We start from the raw sequence: 26,834 nt of genomic DNA on the forward strand, positions 1-26,834 counted from the left end.
TAATTTATCATTGTTCATTAAACTCTGAAAGCTATGTGACTTTGTTAATATTCTGTCCTAAAATGCGATAAGATGTGCCCTTTTTTTTTTTTGAGCACCTACCCCTTTAGTGGTCTCTGCACGGCCCTGTTGCAACGCAACTCTTCTGATCTAATTTAATCAAATTCATGTAGCCAGACAGTTTGCATTTAAAGTATTCCCTGATTTTTAAACCTCAGGTTATTTTTGCTGACATGTTTTATATATTCATATTATATATTGAGAACCTTCATATTTTATAAAGCTAAACATTTTAAATTAAAGTCTTACAGCAGCTGCTAGCTTCTCTGTTTTTTATTGTGTTTAAAAACAAACACACATGCTTATACTAACAGTAAAAAAAATCCTAAATATATATTACTGTACTTAACAGGAGCTTTAACAAAGCAATTTACTCGCTGATTAAAACAGCAGATAATCAGAGAACAAGATTTTGATTGTACAGCCATTGTTGAAAGCAGTGCAAAAACAACGTTCTGCTGAGTCAGTGTTTGTTTCAGTGCATCAAAAATGCTGGAGTAAAAATTAGAGTATTTCCCATTGCTTTAAATGCCGCTAAGAATCTCAGCTCTGGATATATAGTTGTACTTTATAAAAAAAAAAAAACACAAACTTAATTTGGTCAATAACCTAATCTCCAAAGGAACTAATGCACAGAGCAAAACACAAAAAATAAGAAAAACATAAGACATCACAGCCAACTTTGCCTTTTGCTTCTTTTCAAGCATTAATTCTGTCCACAGGGAGTTCAGTCTGTTTCTAAATTTGTTTGCATTTCCTTCTTCTTTAGGCCAATAATGAAGCCAGAGATTTATAATCAGAGATTAACGGCACACTCTCAGAGGTACATTCATCACATGGTTGAAAAACAAAAGCAGATTTTTTTTAAAACCCCAAACTAAAGTAAAAGGCTGCTTTTTAGGCCAAGGAACACCCCCCCGAAAAAAGCCACCAACATTCAACAGGAAAAGTGCAGCAGACTTAGTGAAAATAATGACCCTGCAGTTTGACACATCCACTGACATGAGTAGCTGAAAAAGCCGATCCTACAAAATGCTGTGATTTTTAAATGAGGCAGTGAGGACCTATCCCCCGGACATTCATCAAGCTTGAGCTGTCTGCAGCTGTGGCCAAGGCCGGTATTTGTCAAGCAGGTCAGGAGAAAATAAAATCTGATTTACCATCCTCAGGGGTCCAGATGGGGCCTTGCTTTGGCTCACAAAACCCCGTTTTCTAATTTTCACATGGTTACCAGGCTACCTCCCTGAGCAACAGGGAGGCTCTAGGCTGTTTTTAGGGATAAAAAAGATTTCTCTTTGATTCCGGGTTTCTGAACAGATTAATACCGTACTAAACTTGTCACTCCTCATTTCACCATTTTATTATATTGCAGTTAATGGGTTTGGAGCCCAAATTTTCACCATGTGAAGAATAGTTCATTGTCAACATTTCAGGTATCACCTAAGATAAGCCTAAGCCCAGTTACATTTGCTTGACCACCATAAACCTTGAAGCAGTAACACCATCAACTCCTTCCAAAAATGACATAGATTTCATAAAATGCTCTTTAAAACAAACACAGGGTTCAGCAAGACTTTTTCCTCGGAACTGATTATTGAAAAAATCCTTTTCTGGCCAACTTTTTCTTTTTTTTTTTATCAGGATCACATGTACTTGGGGTTTGGAGTTCTCTCGGTTTCACTTTAAAGCCTTGTGTCGGGTTAGACTACATCTGGATCAATTAAAAGTTATGGGACATTTAGACACACGGTGACATTTTACAGATTAGGACTAATTCTAGTTGGTTTCTGGGCAAAAACGAGTCAATTATCAGCCCTAAAAAGTAAACTGTGTGGTATTTCTGGGCATTTTATGAGATTAATGTGGCATACCGAGATACATGTTGAGATATGGGCAACAAAAAACAAGCTATTCAATGTTTTAATAGGAAGTCACATGAAGGAAATGAATAGGCTTCCCAACCCTGCCCTTTTCTGGCTGAGTCACACTTAAAGAATCGGCTTGTTTTACTAACAGACTGAATAACTAGACCTGAAAAACAAGACTAAATAGGAAGCTGCTAAAACAGAGAATGACCAATAGTTATTCATTGATTATATAAGTGCATTAGATCTGGGTAAAATCCTCAGAAGTTCAGGAGCCAGAACAAATCTTTAAAGTCATGTTTTTAATTAAATTACCTTAAACTGATTAATGTTTTTAACCTATTTTCTTTGTTAATATTTAAAGTTGAATCAGAACAGAGTAGAAAGAACCTTCTAGGACTTTTCCTTAGGGCTGAGCTTTTCATTTTATCCCTCCAGTAGGATTTCCTGCTTAGAATATGAAATGCCTGAGAAATACTGGCCCTGGGCAGCGGATTATTTGTTAGACAGTGGGCTCCTGCCGCCTGCTAAGACTCCACCTGCCTGGGCGGTCCTGAGGGCCCAACTACTTTCTTCATTAATCCAGATCTATAAGCTGATCGCTAAAAACATCCAGGGCTGCAGAGGCCTTGATGGAGCTCCCTGCGGTGCCAGAGTCCACAAACATCTGAGGTATGTCGTTTCCAAAGTAGATCTTGCTGTTGGCTGCGATGGCTTTGTACTTCATCAGCTGCAGGTACTCCGGAGTTAACTTCAACTGAAAGAGAAGCAACGGGTTAAAAAAAAGGAAGATGAGTCTAGATGCTCAGTTCCTGCTCTGCCCTCATCCAGATGAAAAAAGGCTCGTTCAAGGTAACATACCCGTGTTTGGAGAATGGAGAACTTTTATTAGAGAGCTGCATAATTTAGTTGTTTTCTGTATGAGAGCATACAGAAACCACAATCTAAAAAATAAGTATACATTTGTTAAATTGAGTGTATTTACCCTTAATTTGAGTAGGTAAAAATATAATTTGCCAAGAGAATGAGTATTTTTACTCTTAAAATAAGATAATTAGATAATATGCACTTGAAATAAGACAATGCAATTGTTTTTTTTCTTATTTCAAATGTAAATCATCTTTCTCCGATGGAAAGTGTCTCATTTTACTCCTAAATCTAAAAAAAAAGCACTTATTTTAAGAAAAAAATGACTTATTTAGATTTCCATAATTTTGCAGTGCAACTTTATCATCACTGATGAGAACAGAGCTGATTGGATACGGTCAGCTTTTAGACGAAAAGGGTTGGTGACATGTGTTGATAACCTTCTGGGAGTAGGAATGAGGTAGGTGGGTGATAATCGTACGGGTTTCAAGATGTGCCAAGAAAAAGTTCCCCACAGATCTGAACTGTTGATACATCGGACGGACCCGTGCTCTCTTCATATTTAAACAATATTCTCACTTTTATCCACATCTCAAATTTCACAGATCTGCAATTTGGGTAATTGTATCGTAGCACAGTCTGATCCTTGAATAATAAAGTCAAATCTGAGCTTTAGACATAATTCAGACATAATCTCATGCTCTGTCAGCTGCTGCATCCACACCACCACGCTCTATCCGCTTCATCTGCTGTCATTTTAAACTTCCCCACACCATCTAACATAATGCATGCCTAGAGGCATCAGGAAAAGAAAGAACATCCTCTTGTAAAGTTTTAGATGTCTGGAAATAATAAAAGTGATGTCACAGTTTATTAAACTGATTCATTAAATCCAGATGAAACCAAGATGCTGTGTATGAAATTCAACAGAAAGGGAAATTCAATCATATAATTTGTAGAATAACTTTTAGCAACAACTTGTGACTTCTGTTTGAATGAATTTCACTCTTTTTCACAGTATTGTGGAGAATTTTAGCCAGTCTGTTTTTGTTTTTTCTATGAATATGCCATTAAATTTGTTCAAAGGCTATTTTCCACTGCAACTTAAATCTTATTTTTTTTCTGGAATCAGATTTTCTTTGTTTGGACGTTCCCATTACCTTTAAAGTGTTGCCTACAGTACAGACCAAAAGTTTGGACACACCTTCTCATTTAAAGAGTTTTCTTTATTTTCATCACTATGAAAATTGTAGATTCACAAAGAATGGCATGAAAACTATGAATGAACACATGTGGAATTATATACTTAAAAATACGTGTGAAAGAACTGAAAAAATGTCTTATATTCTAGGTTCTTCAAAGGAGCCACTTGTTGCTTTGATTACTGCTTCACACATTCTTGGCACTTGATCAGCTTCAAGAGGTAGTCACCTGAAATGGTTTTCATTCACAGGTGTCCCCTGTCGGGTTTAATAAGTGGAATTTTGCCCTATAAATGGGGTTGGGGGCATAAGTTGTGTTATGCAGAAGTCAGGTGGATACACAGCTGATAGTCCTACTGAGTAGTAGGGTTGTCAAAAGTATCAATACTCAAAAAAGTGTTGATACTGAAATGTTGTATCCGGATACAATACTCATTTTTAAAAGTATAGATACAGTGCTTCCACCAGTGGCACCTAAACAGTCATTCATCTAAAGTGCAGAATAGAGGAAAATGCACTTTCTGAACACTGTGTGATTGAATAATTCTGTGCACTTTTTTGTTTCAGACTTTTTTTGTAACAGGTGCAGCTGCTGAGAATTATTTTTGTTTCTTACCAGTTTGGCTAGTGTCATGCTATGTTTGCAAAGCATAGCCAAGGAAGGAACACTTAATTTAAATTTTGTAAGTTTTTTATCAAGCTTGCTTAATACTGTGCACAGCAAGCAACCTCAAAACATTGCTCTTATTGTTTATTGTATTTATTTATTGTATTTTAATTATTAATCTAAATTTTTCTGTTGAAATTTGGAATTTTTATCCTTGTGGTATCGAAAATGGTATCGAGTATTGAATATTTTCTTTAATATCGGTATCGAGTTGAAAAGTTTAGTATCTTGACAACCCTACTGAGTAGACTGTTAGAATTTGTATTATGTCAAGAAAAAAGCATCCAAGTAAAGAAAAACGAGTGACAATCATTACTTTAAGAAATGGTGGCCAGTCAGTCCGAAAAATTAGTAAAACTTTGAAAGTCTTTTTGCTGTCGCAAAAACCATCAAGTGCTACAAAGAAACTGGCTCACATTAAGACCGCCCCAGGAAAGGAAGACCAAGAGTCACCTCTGCTGTGGAGGATAAGTTCATCTGAGTCATCAGCCTCAGAAATGGCAGGTTAAACAGCAGCTCAGATTAGAGAGCAGGTCAATGCCACACAGAGTTTCTAGCAGCAGAGACATCTCTAGAAAAAACTGTGAAGAGGAGACTGTGTGAATCAGGCCTTCACGGTAAAATAGCTCCTAGGAAACCACTGCTAAGGACAGGCAATAAGCAGAAGAGACTTGCTTTGGTTAAAGAACACAAGAGGTGGACATTAGACCAGTGGACCAGCTTTGCTCTGATGAGTCCAAATTTGAGATCTTTGGTTCCAACCATTGTGTCTTTGTGCGACGCAGCAAAGGTGAACGGATGGACCCTACATGCCTGCTTCCCACCGTGAAGCAAGGAGGAGAAGGTGTGATGGTGTGGGGGTGCTTTGCTGGTGACACTTTTGGGGATTTATTCAAAATTGAAAGCATACTGAACCAGCATGGCTACCACAGCATCTTGCAGCGGCATGCTATTCCATCCGGTTTGTGTTTAGTTCGAACATCATTTATTTTTCAACAGGACAATGACCCCAAACCCAACCTCCCGGCCGTGTAAGGGCTATTTGTCCAAGAAGGAGAGTGATAAGGTGCCGCGCCAGATGTTTTTTGTTCATCTTTAGATCAGGTTTTGTAGTGCTAATATCCCAGCTTCCATCTGTCTTGCAATCTTTTTCTGCTGACATCTGTCATAATGTTCTGATGTATTTGATGGGGACAAACATTATATGAACATGGCTCAAATATAAAATGAAAAAAATCTACCTAACCAGCCTTTCTTGACGCCCACCCTAAAAAAAATTAATAAAATCTGATTTGGGCCACATGTGCCTGCAGTGGGAACACAGCCTTAGAGCTTCACAGCCTTATTTGCCTCAGACTGACTTCTGGTCCCTGATTTGGAGCTGCTGGACCTTTTTTTCAAGTTAGAGATTTAGTGATGAATTTGGGATAATTATTCCTCTGAAATTTACAGTTGTCTTTTGCATCTCTGCACCTTTCTTTATCTCTACTTCTGCCTCTTTGAACCCCATTCAGCCTCGGAAGATGGCCGCTCACACTGAGCCTGGTTCTGCTGGAGGTTGGTTTCTGTTAAAAGGGAGTTTTTCCTCTCCACTGTCGCTACAAGCATGCTTAGTGTGAGGGATTGCCTTAGAGTCGATGCAATCAACTGGTTTTCCTTAGATAGAAAACTTTGAATCAATTTGAATGTATGATCTGGTCAAATTGTAAAGTGCCTTTAGATGACTTGTGTTGTGAATTGGCGCTATATAAATAAACTGAACTTTGAATTTAGGGGGATTTTGCCACTAAAAGAGAAAAAGAGTTTTCAGTGTTTTTAGTATTTAATGGCACCAAATCATTGGGAAGTTCTCTGCGTGCATCAGACCAAAGAACAGTCCTGCGCCGTTGGGCTAGTAGTGCACTGCTGATGATTTTCCTCCTCATTATCACAGGAGCAGCATGGATAAATATTAGGAATTCCTTTTTGCTTAAATGCTCTTAGATAAATAATGACAGCAGCAAATCTGCTGCGAAGTTTTGTACACCTGATTTTTAGATTTAAATTATTTTACAATCCTGGTAAAGATATTATGTCCGAATGCATCAAAACCTAAAATCAAGAGAATTTAAATTCCTTTTCCCATGACTACAGTTGAACAAATCCGTTGCCATAACAGTAGAAGCAGGAATTTAGTTTCGAATAAAATGGCAGATTTACAGTAAGGCTCAGTGTCAGTGACTGAATGAAAAGCGCAGTGGGACGGTTGTGTCGTCTGTTTACCTTGTTGGCCTCCGCAGCTCTCAGTGCTGTGTAGAACTCTGCATCTGCCTTGGCTTTCTGCCTGGCCAGGAAAGCGCCATCTGTCCATGAAACACAGACATTATTTCTATGTGTGGCTCATTTTACATACAGTGCAAATCTGATCAGGTTTGAGTTTTTTTCTTCTGTACTCACAAACTATACATCAAGACAACATGCATAACAACAGTAACCATGTCTGACCTGAAGCTACTGGACGTAGCATCTTTACCCATTTAAAAAAATAAAAAATGTTGAGATCCTTTAATCCACAGTCTTCATACATACCTTCAATTTCAGAAATCTTTTTTTCAGTTTCCTTCTCCATGACTTTCTGCCCAAACTTGATTTCTGAGACTTGCGCCACTTTCTCAGCCTCTGCAAAACAAAGCAAGCATTATTCCCAATGGACCTGCAATGTGGTAAAGGGCGCTGCCATAAAGATGACACAGATTTGTTCCCCACCAATGACGGCTTTAATCCTCTCCGTTTCTGCCTCTTTTTCCACAACTTTCTGCGTCTGCTGGGAGATCAGCAGTTTTGTCTTCTCACTCTCCCTAAAAAACACACATTATCATGTTACAGCCTGACTCTCACATTAGTCAGTAAACAACAAAGGGGCTTTCTTCAAATTAATCCACAGATTTAGGCAAAAGAAGGAATAATGAGACATGCAATGAGCAGCTGTAAATGATTTCACAACAACTTGGTCTCAAATGTTGGGAACAAATTGTTTCTAAATAAGACATCTCTCATTTTAAATTTTAAGTTTAGACTTTAATTCTACAACTTAGTGGAGAAAGAGACCCAAATGTAAGGTCTGCACATTATATCTGGGGTTCTACTGTATCTTCAACCACAGGGAAATAAGTCATATCACTAAACCAAGCATGTTTCTTTTAAGCAAAGTGTGTAATACAATAATTGGATGCATAATGCAAAAGTGCTGCTGCTGTTATCTTAAGAAACAGCGATTTCTAGGAAAGCTGAGATAAGAGATATTTCCACCAACCTAGAAATTTTTTGTTCAGTTCAAACATCTGAATAATTAGAACTGGATCCAGCTTTACATGCCAAGGTCCAAAACTATTTGGCACTGGATGAAAGTAATTTATAATAGCCCTCGTTTTCATGACAAATCCTTCCTGCAGTGAATGATGTGCTGCAAAAAGAGAAGGCTTGTAGCAGCCATAAAAGAAACCCAATGCTTCAATAAATCATTCCTTTAAAGAGACTTATTTATCAAATCCTCTAATTCTGGTTCTAGAACAGGTTAACAGATAATATTTGTCTGAATGAGACCTTGATCAGTTGTCATAAAAGTGGTGAAGGAGACAGCATCAGAACTAACTATAGAACCTGAACTGTGTTTGGACAGTTTTGATCCAGTTTGGCTTCCTGAGTTATCAAATTATTATCTTCATCTAAGCCTTCAACCTGTATATTAGATCCATTCCCAACCAAGTTATTTCAGGAGAGAATACTTCCTTAAATTATTTCCACCTCCATTTTAGATATGATTCATCTTAATCTTTGATCAAAATAAAGGAAATACACCACCAGCTTAAAGTAACTGTAATTAAACCTTTACTTAAGAAACCTTTTCTTAATTCAAATAACTTGATCAATCATGGACCCATATATAATCTTCCTTTCTTATCTAACATTCTTGATAAAATCATAGCTAATCAAATGTGTGAGTGCTAAGTCCGACGTGTGGTTTTTGGACGTGTAGTGTGAGCAGGTAGATCACATCTGAAGGTCCGGCTCCACAGTATTAGTACATACATTGTGAGCTGTGAACTTTTAAACCCTGCGATTTCATCATACAGTTTGAGCCAAGTACAACGATTTAAATTATTTTAGTGTATGCCCAGCCTTAGATCTTAGTGATGCATTTGATACAGTTGATCATAATATTCTTTTAGAAAGACTTGAATATTTTGTAGGAATTAAAGGAACAGCACTAGGCTTCTCTCTGATAGAAATTTTCCTCCTGCTCCAGGGTTACCTGTGGAGTACCACAGGGATCAGTGCTAGGGCCAATTCTATTTACTATATATATGCTGCCAATTGGTAGGATTATTAGACAGCATGGGCTTAACTTTCACTGTTATGCTGATGATACTCAGCTATATCTGTCTATAAATCCAGATGAAGCTAATCCATTACATAGATTACAGGCATGTCTTGAAGACATAAGAACCTGGATGACTTAACTTTCTGCTCCTGAATGCAGAAGTCTTTGAAAAGGAAGCTAATTAGTAAGTCACTTCATGCGGATGTGATTAAATTGATCTCAGATAATAGAGTATAAAAACATTGTTATGTTTTTATCATTTTTAATCACTTTAATAAATTAGAAATCTCCTGTCCAGCGGTGATACTGAGAAACTAGTCCATGCATTTGTTGCTTCAAGGCTGGAATATTGTAATTCTTTACTATCAGGAAGTCCACAAACTGTAGTTAAAAGACTTCAGTTGATCCAAATGCCACAGCCAGAGTTCTGATTAAAATTTAAGAGAGATTCTATTCCTCCCATTTTAGCTTCCCTTCACTGGCTCCCTGTTTAACCCATAATAAAATATCAAATCCTCCTTCTCACATATAAAGCCTTAAATGGCCAAGCTCCATCTTATATCAGAGATCTGATTGTTCCTTATGTTCCTAACAGAGCACTTCGCTCTCAATCTGCAGATTTACTAGCAGCTCCAAGAATTTCTGAAAGTCGAATAGAAAGCAGATCTTTTAGTTATCAGGCTCCTCTCCTACGAAACTATCTACAAATTTTAGTTCTTGAGACAGACATCCTGTCTAATTTTAAGGCTAGACTTAAAATGTTCCTTTTTTATAAAGCTTATAGTTTAGACTGGTTCGGGTTATCCTGAGCTATCTCTATAGTTATGCTGCTATAGGTTTAGACTGCTGGAGGACATAGGGACCCCTTTTCATCATTCTGCTTCATTCTATTTCTGTTTCTCCAATTCTGCAAATATTTGTTAGTTCAACCCCTAACTTCCTGATCCACCTGCTTTTCCATCTGGCCTGGTTCTGATAGGCTGAAGCACTGTCCTAGAAGAAGGCTTCAACTGAACCACTGCCTTGGCTGAATTTTTTTTTATTTTCTCCAACATCCACAATGGCATACAATATTCTACTGTTGCCACATGCAACTAAATATCAACCAAGTTTTAAAAATGCGTTTGTCTAATATTCAAGGATTGCTTTTCTTGAAGTTCACAAAAGGTGATGCAAATTTTCTGTAATTTCTACCAAAGAATCCCTAAGTTATATCTAGCACAAATATTTCACAATCTTACTTTTTTGGGGATAAAGACCAAGAAAAAAAGGCACATAGACCTTCTTTGATTATTTCTCGCTTACAGTTCCACACTTTCTATCTTTTCAAATACATTGTAAATTTTTACTTGTATTGTAATAGAAATATTTTCCACATTTCCTTTTAATATATTTACATTTTAGGTTATAGATCTTGTATTTAAATAAAGAGTTTTGGAGGTTATCTGTGTAATTCGTATAATCAAGCTCCTATGAGTTATGAGTGATGACGTTAGTGGTGAAACTATTGTTAGCATAGTTTTTCTTAATCAAGAATATACCTGCTAATCTTTTTCATTCAAATGTTTCGTTTGAAAAAAGACTCTGCAGGTCTTGCATCAGCCTGAGTACAGCTAAAAAAATTTAAGTTTCATTGCCATGATTCTAATAAAAGGCTTTTCAATCCACTAAAGGGTGTGAAACAACAGATACGGCATTTTACTGTTAATTATTTCAAAAAATGGATACAAAATCTTGGAATTACACAAAATAATCTGAAGCTGAAGAATGCATTTTAAAATGTAATTAATCATCAAATATTAGTCATCCCTGAAAATCAATTTAATTGGGCAATTTTGTTTTCTTAAGAAATCAAAATGAGGAAGTGTAATTTAGCTATTATAAATAGCTTATGTATGGGGCTGTATCTGAACAAATGTAATCTTTTAAAATGAATGTAGGGAGTGAGAAAACAATGAGCCAGTAATATTTTTGTCACAGTATTGGTAAGAATTTAAAATTTCTTTATATATACGGACATATTTATTAACTGATATTAAGATGTTTATCAAAAGCACTCGAGTCCAAGATAGATCAAAGGTTTAGTTGGAAGATATCAAAACCTTTGATTTAAATAAGAATCACATGTGGTTTCCAGATGCAGTACTGACAGACCCTAAAATGTTTAGTTTGTTTACTTGATTTGTACGCAAGTTATGATTATGTCCTAAGATGTAATCCAGTTATACATCATTTTTTTATAAAATAAAATCTTAAGTCCGAGCTGCATTTACAAAACGTGGGCCTTACTGGAAGAGCATCATTTACGAGAAGTCTGTGTTTTTCCATAAAAAGATCACATGCTTTTGGTCCCTCTGCATGCTTACAAACTGACACAAAACTGCTGCCTCTGCATCCATAGTTCACAGCAGCAGGAGGTAGGTAAAAATAACCTTTATTTATTTATCTATTTAAGGAAAACCTAAACTCAGTTACCATTTTTAAGTTGAGCAAGAGAAAGTAAACCTACATGAGTTCATAGTTCCTGCGTATGCTCTCAGGAATGTTTGGTTTAGTGACACGGACAGCCTGTGAAGAAAAGACAGAGAGACAAAACATTAAGCTTTGTGGAGAGAATAAATAAGCAGGGCATGCATGAAAAAATGCTTAACTAGTAGATTAGCTTAAAAATGCATGAGATAAAAGAAAAGGGGCTTTAAAACAAACCCCAGGACACTGTTTACACTGTAAAAATTTAATTTACTGGACCATTAACCCCCAGAGAGCGTTTTAGCAATTTAATTTATGCATGAAAAAAGGGAGAGAAAAAAAACCCCACACATCTGCTGAGGTTCAGACCTGTATTAAATTAATGGCACAATGTAAACATCTCTGTAGGTATATGATCAGTAGGACGGGCTTAAAGGTTTAAAGTTTCACAATATTTAATTGTCTTGGAGACACAATGACTTCAGTCATAATGATAAGGACCCATGAGGGACATAGAGACTGAAAGTCTGGAACCTATAAAATCTTAGTAGAGAAAAAAGATTGGGTTTGTTCCCACAACAACAACTTGGAACCGTTCTCAATGTGCTAGTTGTTCACTGGTTTCCTTTGCTGCCTCATTATCCCTTAGAAGGCTTGGCTTAAGCGGGGACATGACTCTGTATAACCTAACAAAGCAGTAAACTGGTGATGTGCAGAATTTTTCCCGTAAACTCCCTCCTCTGATGGAGGAAATCAACCCTTTTAGAACCAATTATTTGCTTTCTATGTCTAGGAGAAAACTAGGGTGGGGATTCAGACATAGGACAAATTATCAACACAAAAGAGGAGAAAAAATTTTCTAAGCAGCTACCTCTCTCTCTCTCAGAGTGTGTGTATACAGGTAAAAGCCAGTAAATTAGAATATTTTGAAAAACTTGATTTATTTCAGTAATTGCATTTAAAAGGTGTAACTTGTACATTATATTTATTCATTGCACACAGACTGATGCATTCAAATGTTTATTTCATTTAATTTTGATTATTTGAAGTGGCAACAAATGAAAATCCAAAGTTCTGTGTGTCACAAAATTAGAATATTACTTAAGGCTAATACAAAAAAGGGATTTTTTTAGTAATGTTGGCCAACTGAAAAGTATGAAAATGAAAAATATGAGCATGTACAATACTCAATACTTGGTTGGAGCTCCTTTTGCCTCAATTACTGCATTAATGCGGTGTGGCATGGAGTCGATGAGTTTCTGGCACTGCTCAGGTGTTATGAGAGCCCAGGTTGCTCTGATAGTGGCCTTCAACTCTTCTGCGTTTTTGGGTCTGGCATTCTGCATCTTCCTTTTCACAATACCCCACAGATTTTCTATGGGGCTAAGGTCAGGGGAGTTGGCTGGTCAATTTACAACAGAAATACCATGGTCCGTAAATCAGGCATGGGTAGATTTTGCACTGTGTGCAGGCGCCAAGTCCTGTTGGAGCCTGAAATCTCCATCTCCATAGAGCAGGTCAGCAGCAGGAAGCATGAAGTGCTCTAAAACTTGCTGGTAGACGGCTGCGTTGACCCTGGATCTCAGGAAACTGAGTGGACCGACACCAGCAGATGACATGGCACCCCAAGCCATCACTGATGGTGGAAACTTTACACTAGACTTCAGGCAACGTGGATCCTGTGCCTCTCCTGTCTTCCTCCAGACTCTGGGACCTCGATTTCCAAAGGAAATGCAAAATTTGCTTTCGTCAGAAAACATGAATTTGGACCACTCAGCAGCAGTCCAGCTCTTTTTTTCCTTAGCCCAGGTGAGACGCTTTTTGCGCTGTTTCTTGGTCAACAGTGGCTTGACACGAGGTATGCAGCAGTTGAAACCCATGTCTTTCAAGCGTTTTTGGTGGTGGATCTTGAAGCACTGACTCCAGCAGCTGTCCACTCCTTGTGAATCTCCCCCACATTTTTGAAGGGGTTTTTTTTCACAATCTTGACTAGGGCGCGGTGATCCCTATTGCTTGTACACTTTTTCTGACCACAGTTTTTCCTTCCCTTTGCCTCTCTATTAATGTGTTTGGACACAGAGCTCTGAGAACAGCCAGCCTCTTCAGCAATAAGCTTTTGTGTCTTTCCCTCCTTGTGCAATGTGTCGATGGTCGCCTTTTGGACAGCTGTCAAATCTGAAGTCTTCCCCATGTTTGTGTAGGCTTCAGAACTGGACTGAGAGACCATTTAAAGCCATTTGCAGATGTTTTGAGTTAATCAGCTGATTAGTTTGTGGCACCAGGTGTCTTCAAAATTTAACCCTTACACAATATTCTAATTTTGTGACACACAGAATTTTGGATTTTCATTTGTTGCCACTTCAAATCATCAAAATTAAATGAAATAAACATTTGAATGCATCAGTCTGTGTGCAATGAATAAATATAATGTACAAGTTACACCTTTTGAATGCAATTATTGAAATAAATTGAGTTTTTCAAAATATTCTAAATTACTGGCTTTTACCTGTATGCCACTGATGTCTTATTTATTAACTGGATTGATGATTGGCCAAAAAAAGTGAAGCCAACGGCCACCATCTTGGTACTCCCCACATGCACAGAGACAGGCAGTAAAAATGGCTACATGTGTAGCATTTGGCTGCAAAAACAAGCTGTTTGCCGGCTGTGGGAAAACCTTCCATAGCTAATTTCACAGTCAGTGGATGAACTAACCAAGAAAATCCATATGTACACCAATGTATCCTGTAGTATTATATGTAGCGTAACATTACTCAGGCTATCTCGGACTGAATCAAAGTTAGTGAATAAAGTAGCCGTTGACATTGTTTCCAACGCAAGAAAATAGATGTAGAGTAAATAAAAAGTAATCCACTGTGAAATGTCAATGTAATAATTATTATATATTATTGCATGCACTTAATGTCATCAATTCACGTATATTACATGTACATCATCAATTTAGCACTTTCGGGACATCTGTATTATTGTGCTACATTAACACATTGATGTAGTGATGGATTTTTATAATATGTTATATGATTTAGAGACTTCATTGACTTCATAATGGCACTGTGATGTGACTATTTATTGTAAGTTAAACTTATCTACTTTTGCTATGAAACAGCAACTTTGTGTCAAAGTGATGAATTTATCTTTACTTTAAAAGTCTTAAGTCCCCCTGAAAATGAGAACATCATTGTTGTTTGATGCCGTAGCGCACATATTGTTTACATCACTACCGGTCAAACAAGGGAGTACCAACATGGCGGCTGGTGGCTTCACTTCAACCCCGCACTACCAACGGGCAATCAGAAATCCAGTAAACAAATACGAATAAGTGATATATATAAATAATACATGTTTAAACTCAGAAATAAATGTATTTGGGATCTTTTTAAGAAGTGCAAAATAAAAAAATAAATAAAAAAACATTTGCTTCTTTTTTAATGCTCTTCTCCCAATCTTACAGCAAGAAAAGCTCCTGCTCTGCTATGTAATTGGGTGTGAAATTGTGTTTATGTTTATGTGTACAGCAACTCCTGAGGGAAGGTGAACGTTTCAACGAAGGGGATGAAAAGAATACTGCTCTCACTGCTGCTGCAAATAAAAAATATCTGTTCGACAATGCTAATAGATACAGCAAATAAGAAAAAAGATTTCAAATTGAACAAAGATTAACTAATTTGACTTATGACCATCATTATTTGTTGAAAAGTAAGGAACATGCAAAAGCATCATGCATTAGCATAACAGCTAAAGCTCAGGGAAATGGGAGAGTAAAAAGGCTCCAAGCCCCTTCAGCAAGTGCTCCAGGTGATCCTCAATTATAAGTGAAATTTGACAAACATGTGAGCACCACAATCTGATGCAGATGAAAAACATGACATGCTATTTAATAGCATTAAATACATGCAAACAGCAGGTTCCACAATCCCAGCTGCCTGCTCCAAAAGCACACACGACCTCCGATTTCACCAAGGCATTTCCAGTTTACTTCCCCACTAAGCAAATTCTGCTTGAAAACATCCACATCAGTGTTTTCACTTTTGCATTAGACCTTTAAAATGTCTAATCCTTGTCTTTGTCCCTCTAAAAAAAATGCTAAGCATGACTTGCTGTGGCTGCCGCCATCCGCTCCGTGACGAGCTGTTGCTCGCTCTGAGTCTACCCTTTGGTCTCTGCTATGTACAAAAATATGGCATCTTAATCTTAAGTGCCATTGCTTACCCTGCAGCATATTCATCTCACAGAGACAAGCCTTGTTCAGGAGTTTAAAAGCAGTGCAGTGTCGGTAATGTAACGTTATAATTCTTCATATGGTTTACATTGTGGCTTAATCTCTGCAATGTCGTCCGCCGTGGACATTGTAGCCTTTAGATATTTAGTCAAAATAGGAGTTAGCTTCATAAGCGTTGGCTTTTTCTTCTTGCTGAAATACTGTTATTATACTATGTTATTTTGTAGGCAGTTTCCGTACGGCCATCTTTATTCCTTCATTTATTTAGGACAGGCCCCGATGAAAATGAGTCTCTCTTACTCCCCCTCTGGCCCCACAGCCACCGTCAGAGCCTCTGGGGGTTTTTGTGCAGGTCGAAAACAAATCTCTAAATTCCAACTTCATTTTTTCAGCACTCATATGGCCTGGCTTAGTTTGTGGTTAGAAACCATCCTCTACAACCAGGCTAGAGTCCAAACCACAGCGTTTATTTATTAACAAGGGTTTTACATCATATATTAATATGACCTTAGACACTGATACATCAGACCCATGCACTATGGATTTTGTGATGAAAATGAAAATGCAATCCTTTGTTTTAGTGAGTGAGATCTTGGGTATCTCCAATAATTTGAGGATACAACTCAAATATCTAGTGTAAATCCAAATGAAACTGTTGTTACTGTACCTGTATTACAAGCCCAGGCGCCATAGATGTTAGATCTTCTTGCAGTGTTAATTTGAGGTTTTCATCAATTTGGTCTGTATGGAAATAAAGACAGTGGTTAAGCTCTGTTCATCCATGAGAAAACAATCATATTTTGGCTGCATAAAAGGAATCATTTGAAGCATTGCATTTTCAGTAACTAAAATAACTTAGAAGGGCTCTGTCTGCTCAAACCCTCGGTCAGTCCAAGCAGAAAGCATTTTAAGATGAACCTGGTTCTACTGGAGTTTTCCTCCTGTTAAAGGAGAGTTTTCCTTCCCACTGTCGCTACATGAAATATTGCAGCAAAGCAACTGTCCAATGTTGGTACATGCTCAGGGGGAGTTAATTCTTCAAGTCAGGTAGGTGTCTTGAAATAACACTTTGACCAATATGTCAGTATGATTATGACATGTGTAATAAATTGGAAGTATATACAACTGAACTGAAGAGACTTCAGCTAGGTCTAAATCCTGGATGGTTTCAGCACAGAAATGTTTATCTGCATCGATAATACTTCAGGAAGACATAATGCATTAAACGTTGCATTAAAGTTCTGTAGATAAAACAGGATGGCAGGAACAACAAATCCAGGACTGAGAAAATAGCTTCTGGTGGATTAAAACTACTAATTTCCAAAAATTCAAAAGAAGTGGCTGTGAAATCCATAAGAATTTCAACAAGCTCTGAAACTCAACCACAGCTCTGAATTCCAGCATTGATCTCTGGTTACAGCGTGCAAGTTAAAGGAGAGCTTTAAGAGCAAACCCGTCAGATTGCAGCTGAATATGCAGTTAGGGCTGTCCAAACTTTCCCTTCCTGAAAGCAGGTTTAAATTAGATCAGTTTCACCACAGCTTCCTGTTGACAGGACCCCCTTTCTGCTCAGTGGATAATCCCACATTAAAATATATCAAATGGTCCCATATACCTCTATAAAATTGTGGATCAGACCATGGTTTGAAAGAAAGACTATAAAATGAAGCTGAAGCAGAAAACTAGAATACTGAGATCAAATTTTCTTCTGCTGCCTCAGTTGTTCTCAATCTGAGTCTCTACTCACCAAAGAGGCCGATATAGACTTCTTGTAGTGAATGAACGCTGCAAAACTGGTTGAGTTCGTGGTGCACTTTGTTGAAAATCAAAGCTTTGTCATAATCTGCTGTGAAGTTTCTCACTATGTCATATACTGCAGAGGAGAGGGAGAAGAACCAATATCACAGAACTGACACAGAGGATTGTGGATGAGCAAGACATAACTGTTTATTCCGAATCCATAAAAGATGGCTGCTTCCACAGTACCTGCTGATGGAATGAGGTAGTTCACCACTTCAATGCGGTCAAAGTAAATCATCACTCCTCCACTGAAAAAAGAGGAACATAAAAAAGTATTTTACCAAATATGAAATAATGTATGAGGATGTGCTTATACCGTAAATCCTCTAATATAGGCCAGGGCCTTTATTTCACTCAGGTACATCTTGGTCCAGGCCATTATTGGAAGGAGGCCAGAATTAGAGGCAGGCCTCTATTTCTATTTGATCAAAACAGACTACCAGTGAAATGAATGAAAATGAGATATTGCATCTCTTTGAACCTATAAAATACTAGGTTCATTTATTGAAAGAGTACCGTTATTATAACGGTATTAATGCTGCCTGGTTACCACCAGACCTACCGGTAATCACACGTCTTTCAGATCAGAACGATTGTGTAAGGCCACAACAATCTCTGAGTAAGGATGGGATTCCCATGCTAATGGCTTGGATTCATTAGAAAACATTGCCCCCCTGTGGTACTTATATGTTACTGTCACAAGTTGTTGAGGACTGCCCAGGAACTTCGTTGGTTCTAATTATAGCCCCGGCTTGTATACGAGTCCGGCCATTATTTAACTCCGCCAACAGTGAGACAGGCCATTATTAGAGACCCGGTCGCTAATGAAATACAGGCCAATATTAGAGGATTTACGGTATGTCAGGTCACATTATGGTTTTAAAGGAAAAGTCCGGTCACATTCAGAATACAAACTTCTGAACGTACTTTAAGTATGAAATTATTAGATACTTTTTTTTAAATAAATGAAAAGTGTTTTTAATTAAGAGTAATTTCATTTGAATTACTGGAGAAATCCGTGTTTTTCAAACAACACCACGGCCACCTACCAGTCCCAGTGCTGTATCTGGTGTTTGTCACAACGCACTATTATCCAAGTCCTCTTGAAAACATTCTTCTTTCAAATTTTGGGTACATATTACATGTTTTTTTTTCTCGGGTCAGAAGTTCGATGGAAATTCCTCCCTCTTCAAGTTGGCAATCCAACGAATGAACCCGTCCCTAGAGGATCATGAATCCAAAGGGTGAAATAACACTTTTTTTTTTCAATTTTACCCAATGTATTACGACATCCAACTGCCATGAACATGGGCATTGTTAGTTTAACAATAGCTCTGGTGAATTTGGTTTTGGTTTCTCTGGTGAGATTGGCGCTAGGCTTACCGCACCGTGACGTAACTGCCGGAAGATGTCAGTAGTGAGGTGTTACTATAATTGGGGCAAAAATGGCCGCTCCTGTAATCAGTGATTGCAACGAAAATTATTGTTTTTATTTCTTTACTGATTAACGCTATATTCATTAAATCATTGCAATTATATTAGTTTTACGTACAAATAATGACCCATTGATTATTCCTTGCTTACCGGACTTTTCCTTTAATGTAACAGCAGACATTTGCTCCATTAGCCATGATAAATGTATTAAAGCCAGCCTGAACTGGAAACCCACCTTGTGCCACATGGGACATTCTTCACCTCATCCGTCTGCAGGGTCGTCTGCAGGTCAAAAAGCAGATGGTCACAAGTTCTGGGTAATATTTTCTCAAGTTCTGCTTCTGATTTTTCTGTTACTGAGATCATTATTTTGATAAGACAACCAACACTGGAGCTGGGAGTAAAACTATCAACATTTTGCAACCAGATTTATATAATAAATAATGGGGATTGTTAGACATTCAAAGAAAACATCTCTAAAAGAAAAATATAAAAGCACAAAGTATTATAGGCCTGTTGAAACAGATCCTTCAAAGTACGGTGTGTGAACAAACATTGAACCAAGTAGTCATACATTTTATCCCTGAAGCAACATAACAGGCTGCTCTGCTGCTAGTCCCTGAAGCTTACATTTCAACGCAGATCATTTTAATACACATCTTTCTTCTCCCAACTGTGTGTCTGGGAACTGGCTTCGCTCACTAGACCTACAGCTGCAGCCAACCGCTTTGGCAGAAGCACAAGTTATTTAAAACACATTGCAGCTTTTGCTTGTTTCTGTGCCAACAACTCTGTCCTTGGCAGAAAATCCCAGCGTACTCCAGCTCAGTTGCATCGTAAACACAGATGAAGCTGTAAGAGTACAGCTGGAATCACTATTATTCTGATTAGCAGACTTATTGCTTTTAATTCAGACAGCAGGTTTTCAATTTTTCTAATTATTTCTGCCCTGTTTTAGGAATGAAACAGACAACGAGGCTTCAGTATGTCTGATTGAATCCAAACAGCATCAGCACAGTCAGCTGTTAAGCACCGCACTGCAGTAACATGCTACCACAACTTCAGGGCAAAAATATCTGCTTAGGCCCAGAAATACTATCCAGGAGAAAAGGAAATACTCTGTAGATATGACAGTGTGTTTGAGATTGGGCATCAGGAAAAGCGTATGCCTAGAAATGCCTAGTGATGCTAAAGCAAATGCGTTAGCAATCACATAGGCTGCTAATGGTCATTATGTTGATGAACACACTGGTTGGAATGGCATCTCAACCAAAAAACAAGTTTTAAGACATGTTTGCTTATTACAAGTGTGTCCAACTCTTAATCTTTAAATCACAATGAAATCATTGTGCTGCACTGATGGATAATTGCTCTGCTTTTGAGCACCTTGTCTCTCAGATTAAATGTTTGTATCCTGATTTTAGGCGCCCCTTTCTTGCCGTGTTCTACTCACTTGTACAGACTTGTATGTGGTGATGAATGGAAGCATGAGGTGGAACCCCGGGCCGCTGGTGGTAGTAAGGAGCGCCCCTCCCCTGGGATACAAGTAGAACACATTATGAGCTATATCCCTTTTTAAATATTAGCAACACAGATGAAAAGTACAGATCATTTTCAGAGTCGTCCAAATTTGTAGAAGTTAAACACAGATCAGAGAAAATGTGGTGCTTCAATTGACTTGTGTTACGCTGTCCAGCGAATCAAAATATTAAACACAGACAATTTCACATTCTTATTGAACAAGCTTCCCTTGAAAGGAGATAAGAGAGAATTTCCTGCTAAATATTAGTCCTGTTCTCAAATATGTGCCAGAAAGCAGGAATCAATCCATCACACTCAGAAAGACATGTCTGCACTAGTTTTCATAGTTCTGATAGCCCTTAAAGCACAGCATAGATAGCATGTAGGGGAACCTTCATGTTAATTACTGTTCTTGCTCTTCCACTGTTAAAATCCTTGGAAAAACTTTCCCAATACTTACTTTCCTTCAGACTCACCTGTAATACACTCCTGTGTGTCCTTCCTCAATTTTGTGCACAGAGGCCAACAGCGCCGCTCCTCCAAGAGCTGCAATTATAGAGAAGACGGCCCCCCACTGAGCCATCCCTGCTAACCGATAGAGAGAGACAACAGAGAAAATCAGTAGATGGATTTTAAGACAACCTTTCATTATGGGACAACTTAACTTTTCCATTTAACCAGGCGGGTAACAGTCAATGTTCTAACACAGCAGGACTGGCTTCTTGCTCACAGGTTTATCCTCACTGGCTTTGCAGGGCATTAGCAGGGACTCCAACCCCAGTCCATACTTAAAGAGGATTGAGATTAAACCACAGAAACATAACCGTTCTGAACAGTCAGACAAATGCATGTGCATTTTGTGACCTTTTAGGGCCCCCTTCTGGACTGAGGCAGAGCAGCAATATTGTCTCAGTCATTTTTAATTTAAGACAAAGAATTTAAAAGTAACATTAGCATTGTTTAATGCTAATGTTTCAGCTGGAATTGGTTAACATAATTATTGTGGAGCTTTTTTCAGGAACCTGCCAGTTTGCTATTAATTCACTGTCCAAATAGTTTAATGGGATACTGGTTTAAAGTTGGTTAATATTGTTACTTAATTATTATATGGTTTAAAGAACTGGTTGGATGGGTTGGGGGAATCCGTTAGCACTAAAAACTGAAAACATTTTGATATTGACTTGATGAATGTTTTTAATTTTAGCCTGTTTTAGTGACTCTTTCCCTCCTATTTCTTATAGACGAGCCTTAGGCTTGATCCGAAGGAAGTGGAATTACGTCGGCGGTCGTCATTATTAGTGCTATCCGAATAGAGCAGGCAGTAAAGAAGGAGCTAGCAGCAGGAAGATTCCCAGCATAGATTCATTTAGATTAGGGACTTCTGAATGTTTCTATGGCCACTACCTGTGTGTGACACATGTTAATATCCAATTCGTATTTTGGGGGGTTTATAATGGTTTCCACCAGGATGATGCGGTCAGCCGTGCCATTTTCATGAAGTATGGAACCACAGTGGTAGATGGAAGAAGTCCAAGGGGCAAACAGAGCACCCAGCAAAGAGAGGTGGCAGCTAGCCGGGGCCCAATCAGAATCTGAATCAGGTTTATTGCCATTGTTAGTGAAGGAGTTCACAAACTAGGAATTTTTTATGGTACAATCGTGCAACATGAAACATATAATATGGAATAGGTAAATAACATTATAAAAATATCTAAAACACTGTGGGTATAAGGCATGCAATAAAATAGACTAATATATACACTTAAGATAAAAATATGGATATAAAATATAAAAAGTAAAATAGCATCTTACAAGGAGTGCAAATAGAGCTGTGTGTAAATAGAGCAGAGTAAATGGCATGGGCAGGTTATAGAGTCTGACATATAGTTAGGTGTTCATGAGTCTTATGGCAGAGGGGAAGAAGCTGTTTTTATGGCGGGAGGTTTTAAGGTTATCTGTGGGAGGTGGAAGGGGGGTGGTGGTACATCAGAGAAGTCCATCAGGCAGAGTGCATCAAAGTGGGGAAATGCAGCAGCAAACGGCCAGTGTCTGTGCTGGAGGAGGTGAGGAAAACGAAAAGTCCTTCTAGGCTTAAGAAGAAATGTGATGAATTGGGAGTATATACAACTGAACTCCAGGGAGTTAAATGGAGTATTTAGACCCTGAAACGTACCTTTAGCTGAAAGAGTGACCAAATTTAGGACAGTAATTATACCAAGATTGTAAAAAAAAAAAAAGATTATATATATATATATATATATATATATATATATTAGTGCTGTCAAAATTATCGCGTTATTATCGCGTTAACGCGAGGCCATTTTAACGGCGATAATTTTTTTAACGTGAGATTAACGCTATGTGGTTTTATGGTACAATTTTCCAAGTACATCCCGCTGCAGCCTGCGAGAAGGCGGGGCTATTTCCCCCCAGTGTATGCATTTTCCATAGGCTTCAAGAGCGGAGGCTCTTGAAGCCTATGGAGCGTCTTTTTTCCTCAAGGAAAAAAGACGCTCATACACTGGGTGACGCTAGTGCCTTTTCTTTAAGCCCCACCACCAACAAACTAGTTGAGTGTCTGGTAACTAGTAGCAACCTGAAATACGCTGAGAAAACTGATTACTGAGGTGAAATGGAATCTGCTACGGCACACTTGCTGTCTGTGTACGCCACAGGTCGGTATCGTGTGTGTGTGTGTGTGTGTGGGTGGGTGTGTGTGTGTGTTTTCTCATTTTTGTTAAGAGGCTGAAAAGTAACTTTCTAGAGCATAGACTACCTCCATCTAGTGATGTCGGTCTATTGATTTTGATGTATTGATTGAAAATTGTTCATTATTATCTTGGTTAATTAACATCTAATGTTAACTGTACTACATTTTATAGCAGTACGGTAAAATGCTTGTCTTTGTTCAAAAGACTGTATTAACTGTAAAGACTGTCTTTTACATCAGCCTGTTTTCAGGGCCTTTTTTTTGGCTACATATTTGTTATTTTTTGCTACATGCCTCCCGATCTTCTTGCCATATGTTTCTATGGCATAAATCAGTGTCTGTGACCTGTTTTCATTTAAAAAAAAGAACAGTGGCACAAACCTAGCCTGTATGTATTTTTTGTATGTCATCGAGAGTATTTAAATGATTTTCAATCAGAAAAAAAATTTGCGATTAAAATGCGATTAATCGCGAGTTAACTCAGGCATTGATGCGATTAATCGCGATTAAAAAAATTTAATCGATTGACAGCACTAATGTGTATATATATATATATATATATATATATATATATACACACCTTTTGCAATTAACATAAACATTTTTTCATCTGCCAATATGCTCTATCCTATCCAGAACTCCTCAAACAGAAAAGTTTGAATTTCACCGGGTTAAATTTCGTAACAACTCTTCTTTAAGGAATGTTTGGCTATCCGATTAATAAGGAGAACAGTAATGTGTGTGTGTAAACAGATTAATCGATTTGCAAATTAACCGTCAGGAGCAGCCCTAACCACAATCATACCTCAGTGCTTTTGGCTTTGCAAATAACACAATTATTACACGATGGGAACCCTTTAGAATAAATCTTAGCACATCGTGGGGACCGTGTCCTCTATTGGGGTCCAATGTCTGGTCCGCATGGGTACAAATGCTGTTTTACTGGCTCAGGTGTTAGGTTTATGGTGTGAATTTAGTTTAATTGAGAATTAGGGTTAGGTTCACAGTTAGACTGTAAAAATGGGTTAAAAATTAATGGAAGTCAATTGGAGGTCAATTGTGTGTGTGTGTGAGCTAGAACTGGGGGTGGTGTATTGTCAAATATTGATATTGATATCGATACAGGTCCAAATTGGTCCAAATGAGGACATGCATCGGGTCCCCAAATGATAAAGTTTTCTTCTTTGAGTTGGGGTTAGGGTTAGGCATATGTTGGTTATAGAATTAGGCGTATGATTTGAATGTATTTAAATGAAATGTCTCCGAAAGTCATGCAAACAAAGGCAGTATGTGTGTGTGTACAAACACTTGTCTAACTGTCTTTGGAGGGCCTTTCCATTGACTTCCTTTAATTTCTCCAGCCTATGACCCAAACCCCTAAACCTAACCATTACGGGTTCATACCTAATCCTAACCTAAACTCAATTCCGACCTTAGTCCTAAACTTGACCTGTGAGTCAAAAACAGCCCTTCCATAGACCCCATTAGGAACAGCCGGTCCCCACAGCATCCTATTTGTTCCAGAAAATGGGACCCACAATGCATGAAAACACGTACATTTTAATTACACTTTATTCATTATTTAAAATGTTTATTTTAAAGGTAATTCAAAGTCAAAATCCTTTTTTTTTTATCTTGGATTCATAGTGAGTCATTTGTCTTTCAATTTATGTATTCCTCTTAAAATTGGTGCCTGTTTACCTTCCCCTGCTGCTGAAACTGAAATTTCCTCAGCAGATCAACGTTTATTTTATTTCTATGTTATTAATTGTATGATTAATATCGATGTTTATTTTACGATTTCCCTAAACTGTCCTTTAGAGAAGAAGTCCTTCTCTCTTTTAAGGCTTAAGGTGAATAACTGATCTTACCAAAGGAAATTTCTTTGAATTTGAGGAAGATTTTTACTTATAACGATTTAACTTGTACTGCTTTTATTCTTGGGCCAATTATTCTTCCTCAATAATCTGGTTCTTAAAGAGAAATGAGAAGCAAAAACTGTTTTTACTTTATGCAAAAAAGAGAGAATCAGAAATTAGCCACAAAATTAGTATTTAAGATTCTGTTTTTTTTTTTTTTTTTTTTTCTATAGTTGCTTGTTTTCAAAACTCCAAGAAAGCGGATCCTGTTGGCATCAGTGATCAGGGCCAGTGATGAGCGTCAGTCTGGGTTAGTGAGGATTTGCAGATGCAATCTGGTGGAGCTTATGGCAGAGGAAGGTCTTTATTCTAGCAGATGTTTAACAAACACTCTGTGCTCTTCTGTCTCCATATTCCCACAGAAGTGGAAAGGTTTTTGTTTCAGTTTGTTCCCCTTTGTTTTCAGATTCAGAATGAGTGGATTACTATTAGTTTCGAAGCATTCATTCAGGAGTTCCAAACCTAAACCATAAATATACCACCAAAATCAACTGGTTAATGTGTTTTGTTGTTATTTTGTTTGTTTGTTTGTTTTTTATGGTGAAACGATTGTGTGACTGTAAAGCTTTAAATACTTGCGTGAAAATAAACACTTTTTAGGGCTCAGGTCATATAAATCAACAACATTGTTTGGGCTAACAGCGTTAGCAGCAGAAGAGGCCCGTTTCTAACTGCCTCACCTGTTCAGGTGCTACTTTACCGTGTTTTAAATAAAATCAAGGTGTCAAACGCAACATTAGGAGACGTTTTTACTGTTTGATTACTTACAAGGAATCAACACTGTTGTAGAAATTCTCACCAAAATAAATATATTACGTTCATAATTAAGAAACCTGGAAAGAGCGTTAGGTAGGTAGAAATGTCTTACCTGATGTAGTTTTTAGTGTAAACAGCAGAGCTGACGGCAGGAAGTAGCCTCTTCTACTGCGCTTCCTTTGGCTGATCATGATATGCTGTGTTGCATTAGCGCCTCCTGGCGGAAATCCTCCAAACATAATAATGACTTTCTGTTGCTACCTGAAGTTCATTTTCCACTCACCTTAAGCGTTGTTTTCAGTAAAAGGGAATTAATGTTAATTAATATATTTAACACTATGAAACAACACGTTTGTTTCAGAAGAATTCTTCTTTAATTGCCTTTTTAATTATGTCTGATGCTTACTTACAAACTTGTTCTCCGGAACAAAGCAACAACTCTCCACTGCTAAGTAACTTTTTTCTACATCACCATAGCAACATTATGATGTCATGACAACACATGGAATGCGATGATGTGGAATCATTTGTCACCGCCCACATACATGTATATTATAAAAGGACCTGTTAAATCTGCATTCCTTACTTAGCACCCAGAGGCCTCAAGGTTAGCTTTGGAGATTGATACTTTGCAATTCTTCCATCCTGTCAATATTTTTGGCCTCGTTAGATAACCCTGCATAAATATAACTTCTTTTTTTATTTTATATTATTAAACAGCTCTGCAATTTGGGGTAAGTTGTTAGAACAGGTGATACATTAACATTTCTAAAAATGTTTCAATCTGCTAATTCAGGTCTGTCCACAGCCATGTCAAAGTCAGAAAATAATGAGAGACTTCTAATGCAAGAAAACAGGAAATGCAAGGAAAATATAGCTAATCTTGTTGGAAAAAATGCCAAACTAGAAAAACAAATCAGCCAACTTAATAGGGCTGCAACAACGAATCGATAAAATCGATAAA

General features: G+C 37.7%; 1 protein-coding gene across 3 annotated transcripts; it reads right to left on the bottom strand.

Annotated features, from left to right (window-relative positions):
• Positions 1-1,648: 1,648 nt before the first annotated feature.
• On the bottom strand, positions 1,649-26,050 carry erlin2 (ER lipid raft associated 2). 3 transcript variants are annotated; one of them, XM_038303636.1, is made up of 12 exons: positions 25,983-26,050; positions 20,962-21,073; positions 20,418-20,499; positions 19,200-19,246; positions 17,717-17,778; positions 17,478-17,603; positions 16,398-16,471; positions 11,531-11,589; positions 7,407-7,498; positions 7,230-7,319; positions 6,924-7,003; positions 1,649-2,682 (listed from the first exon to the last, which is right to left on the bottom strand). In XM_038303636.1, the coding sequence occupies exons 2-12, from the start codon at positions 21,066-21,068 to the stop codon at positions 2,503-2,505; spliced, it is 999 nt and encodes a 332-aa protein (XP_038159564.1). In that variant the 5' UTR covers positions 21,069-21,073; positions 25,983-26,050; the 3' UTR covers positions 1,649-2,502. The 3 variants fall into 3 exon arrangements, with proteins under 3 accessions (XP_038159564.1, XP_038159565.1, XP_038159566.1); XM_038303637.1 differs by having other exon boundaries at positions 20,962-21,070; positions 25,983-26,048; XM_038303638.1 differs by lacking the exon at positions 25,983-26,050 and adding an exon at positions 21,151-21,261 and having other exon boundaries at positions 20,962-21,070.
• Between the last annotated feature and the right edge of the window lie 784 nt (positions 26,051-26,834).

The sequence above is a fragment of the Cyprinodon tularosa genome, unplaced genomic scaffold (genome assembly GCF_016077235.1).
Source record: "Cyprinodon tularosa strain WSP-4 unplaced genomic scaffold, ASM1607723v1 ctg515, whole genome shotgun sequence".
NCBI classification, from domain to species: domain Eukaryota; kingdom Metazoa; phylum Chordata; class Actinopteri; order Cyprinodontiformes; family Cyprinodontidae; genus Cyprinodon; species Cyprinodon tularosa.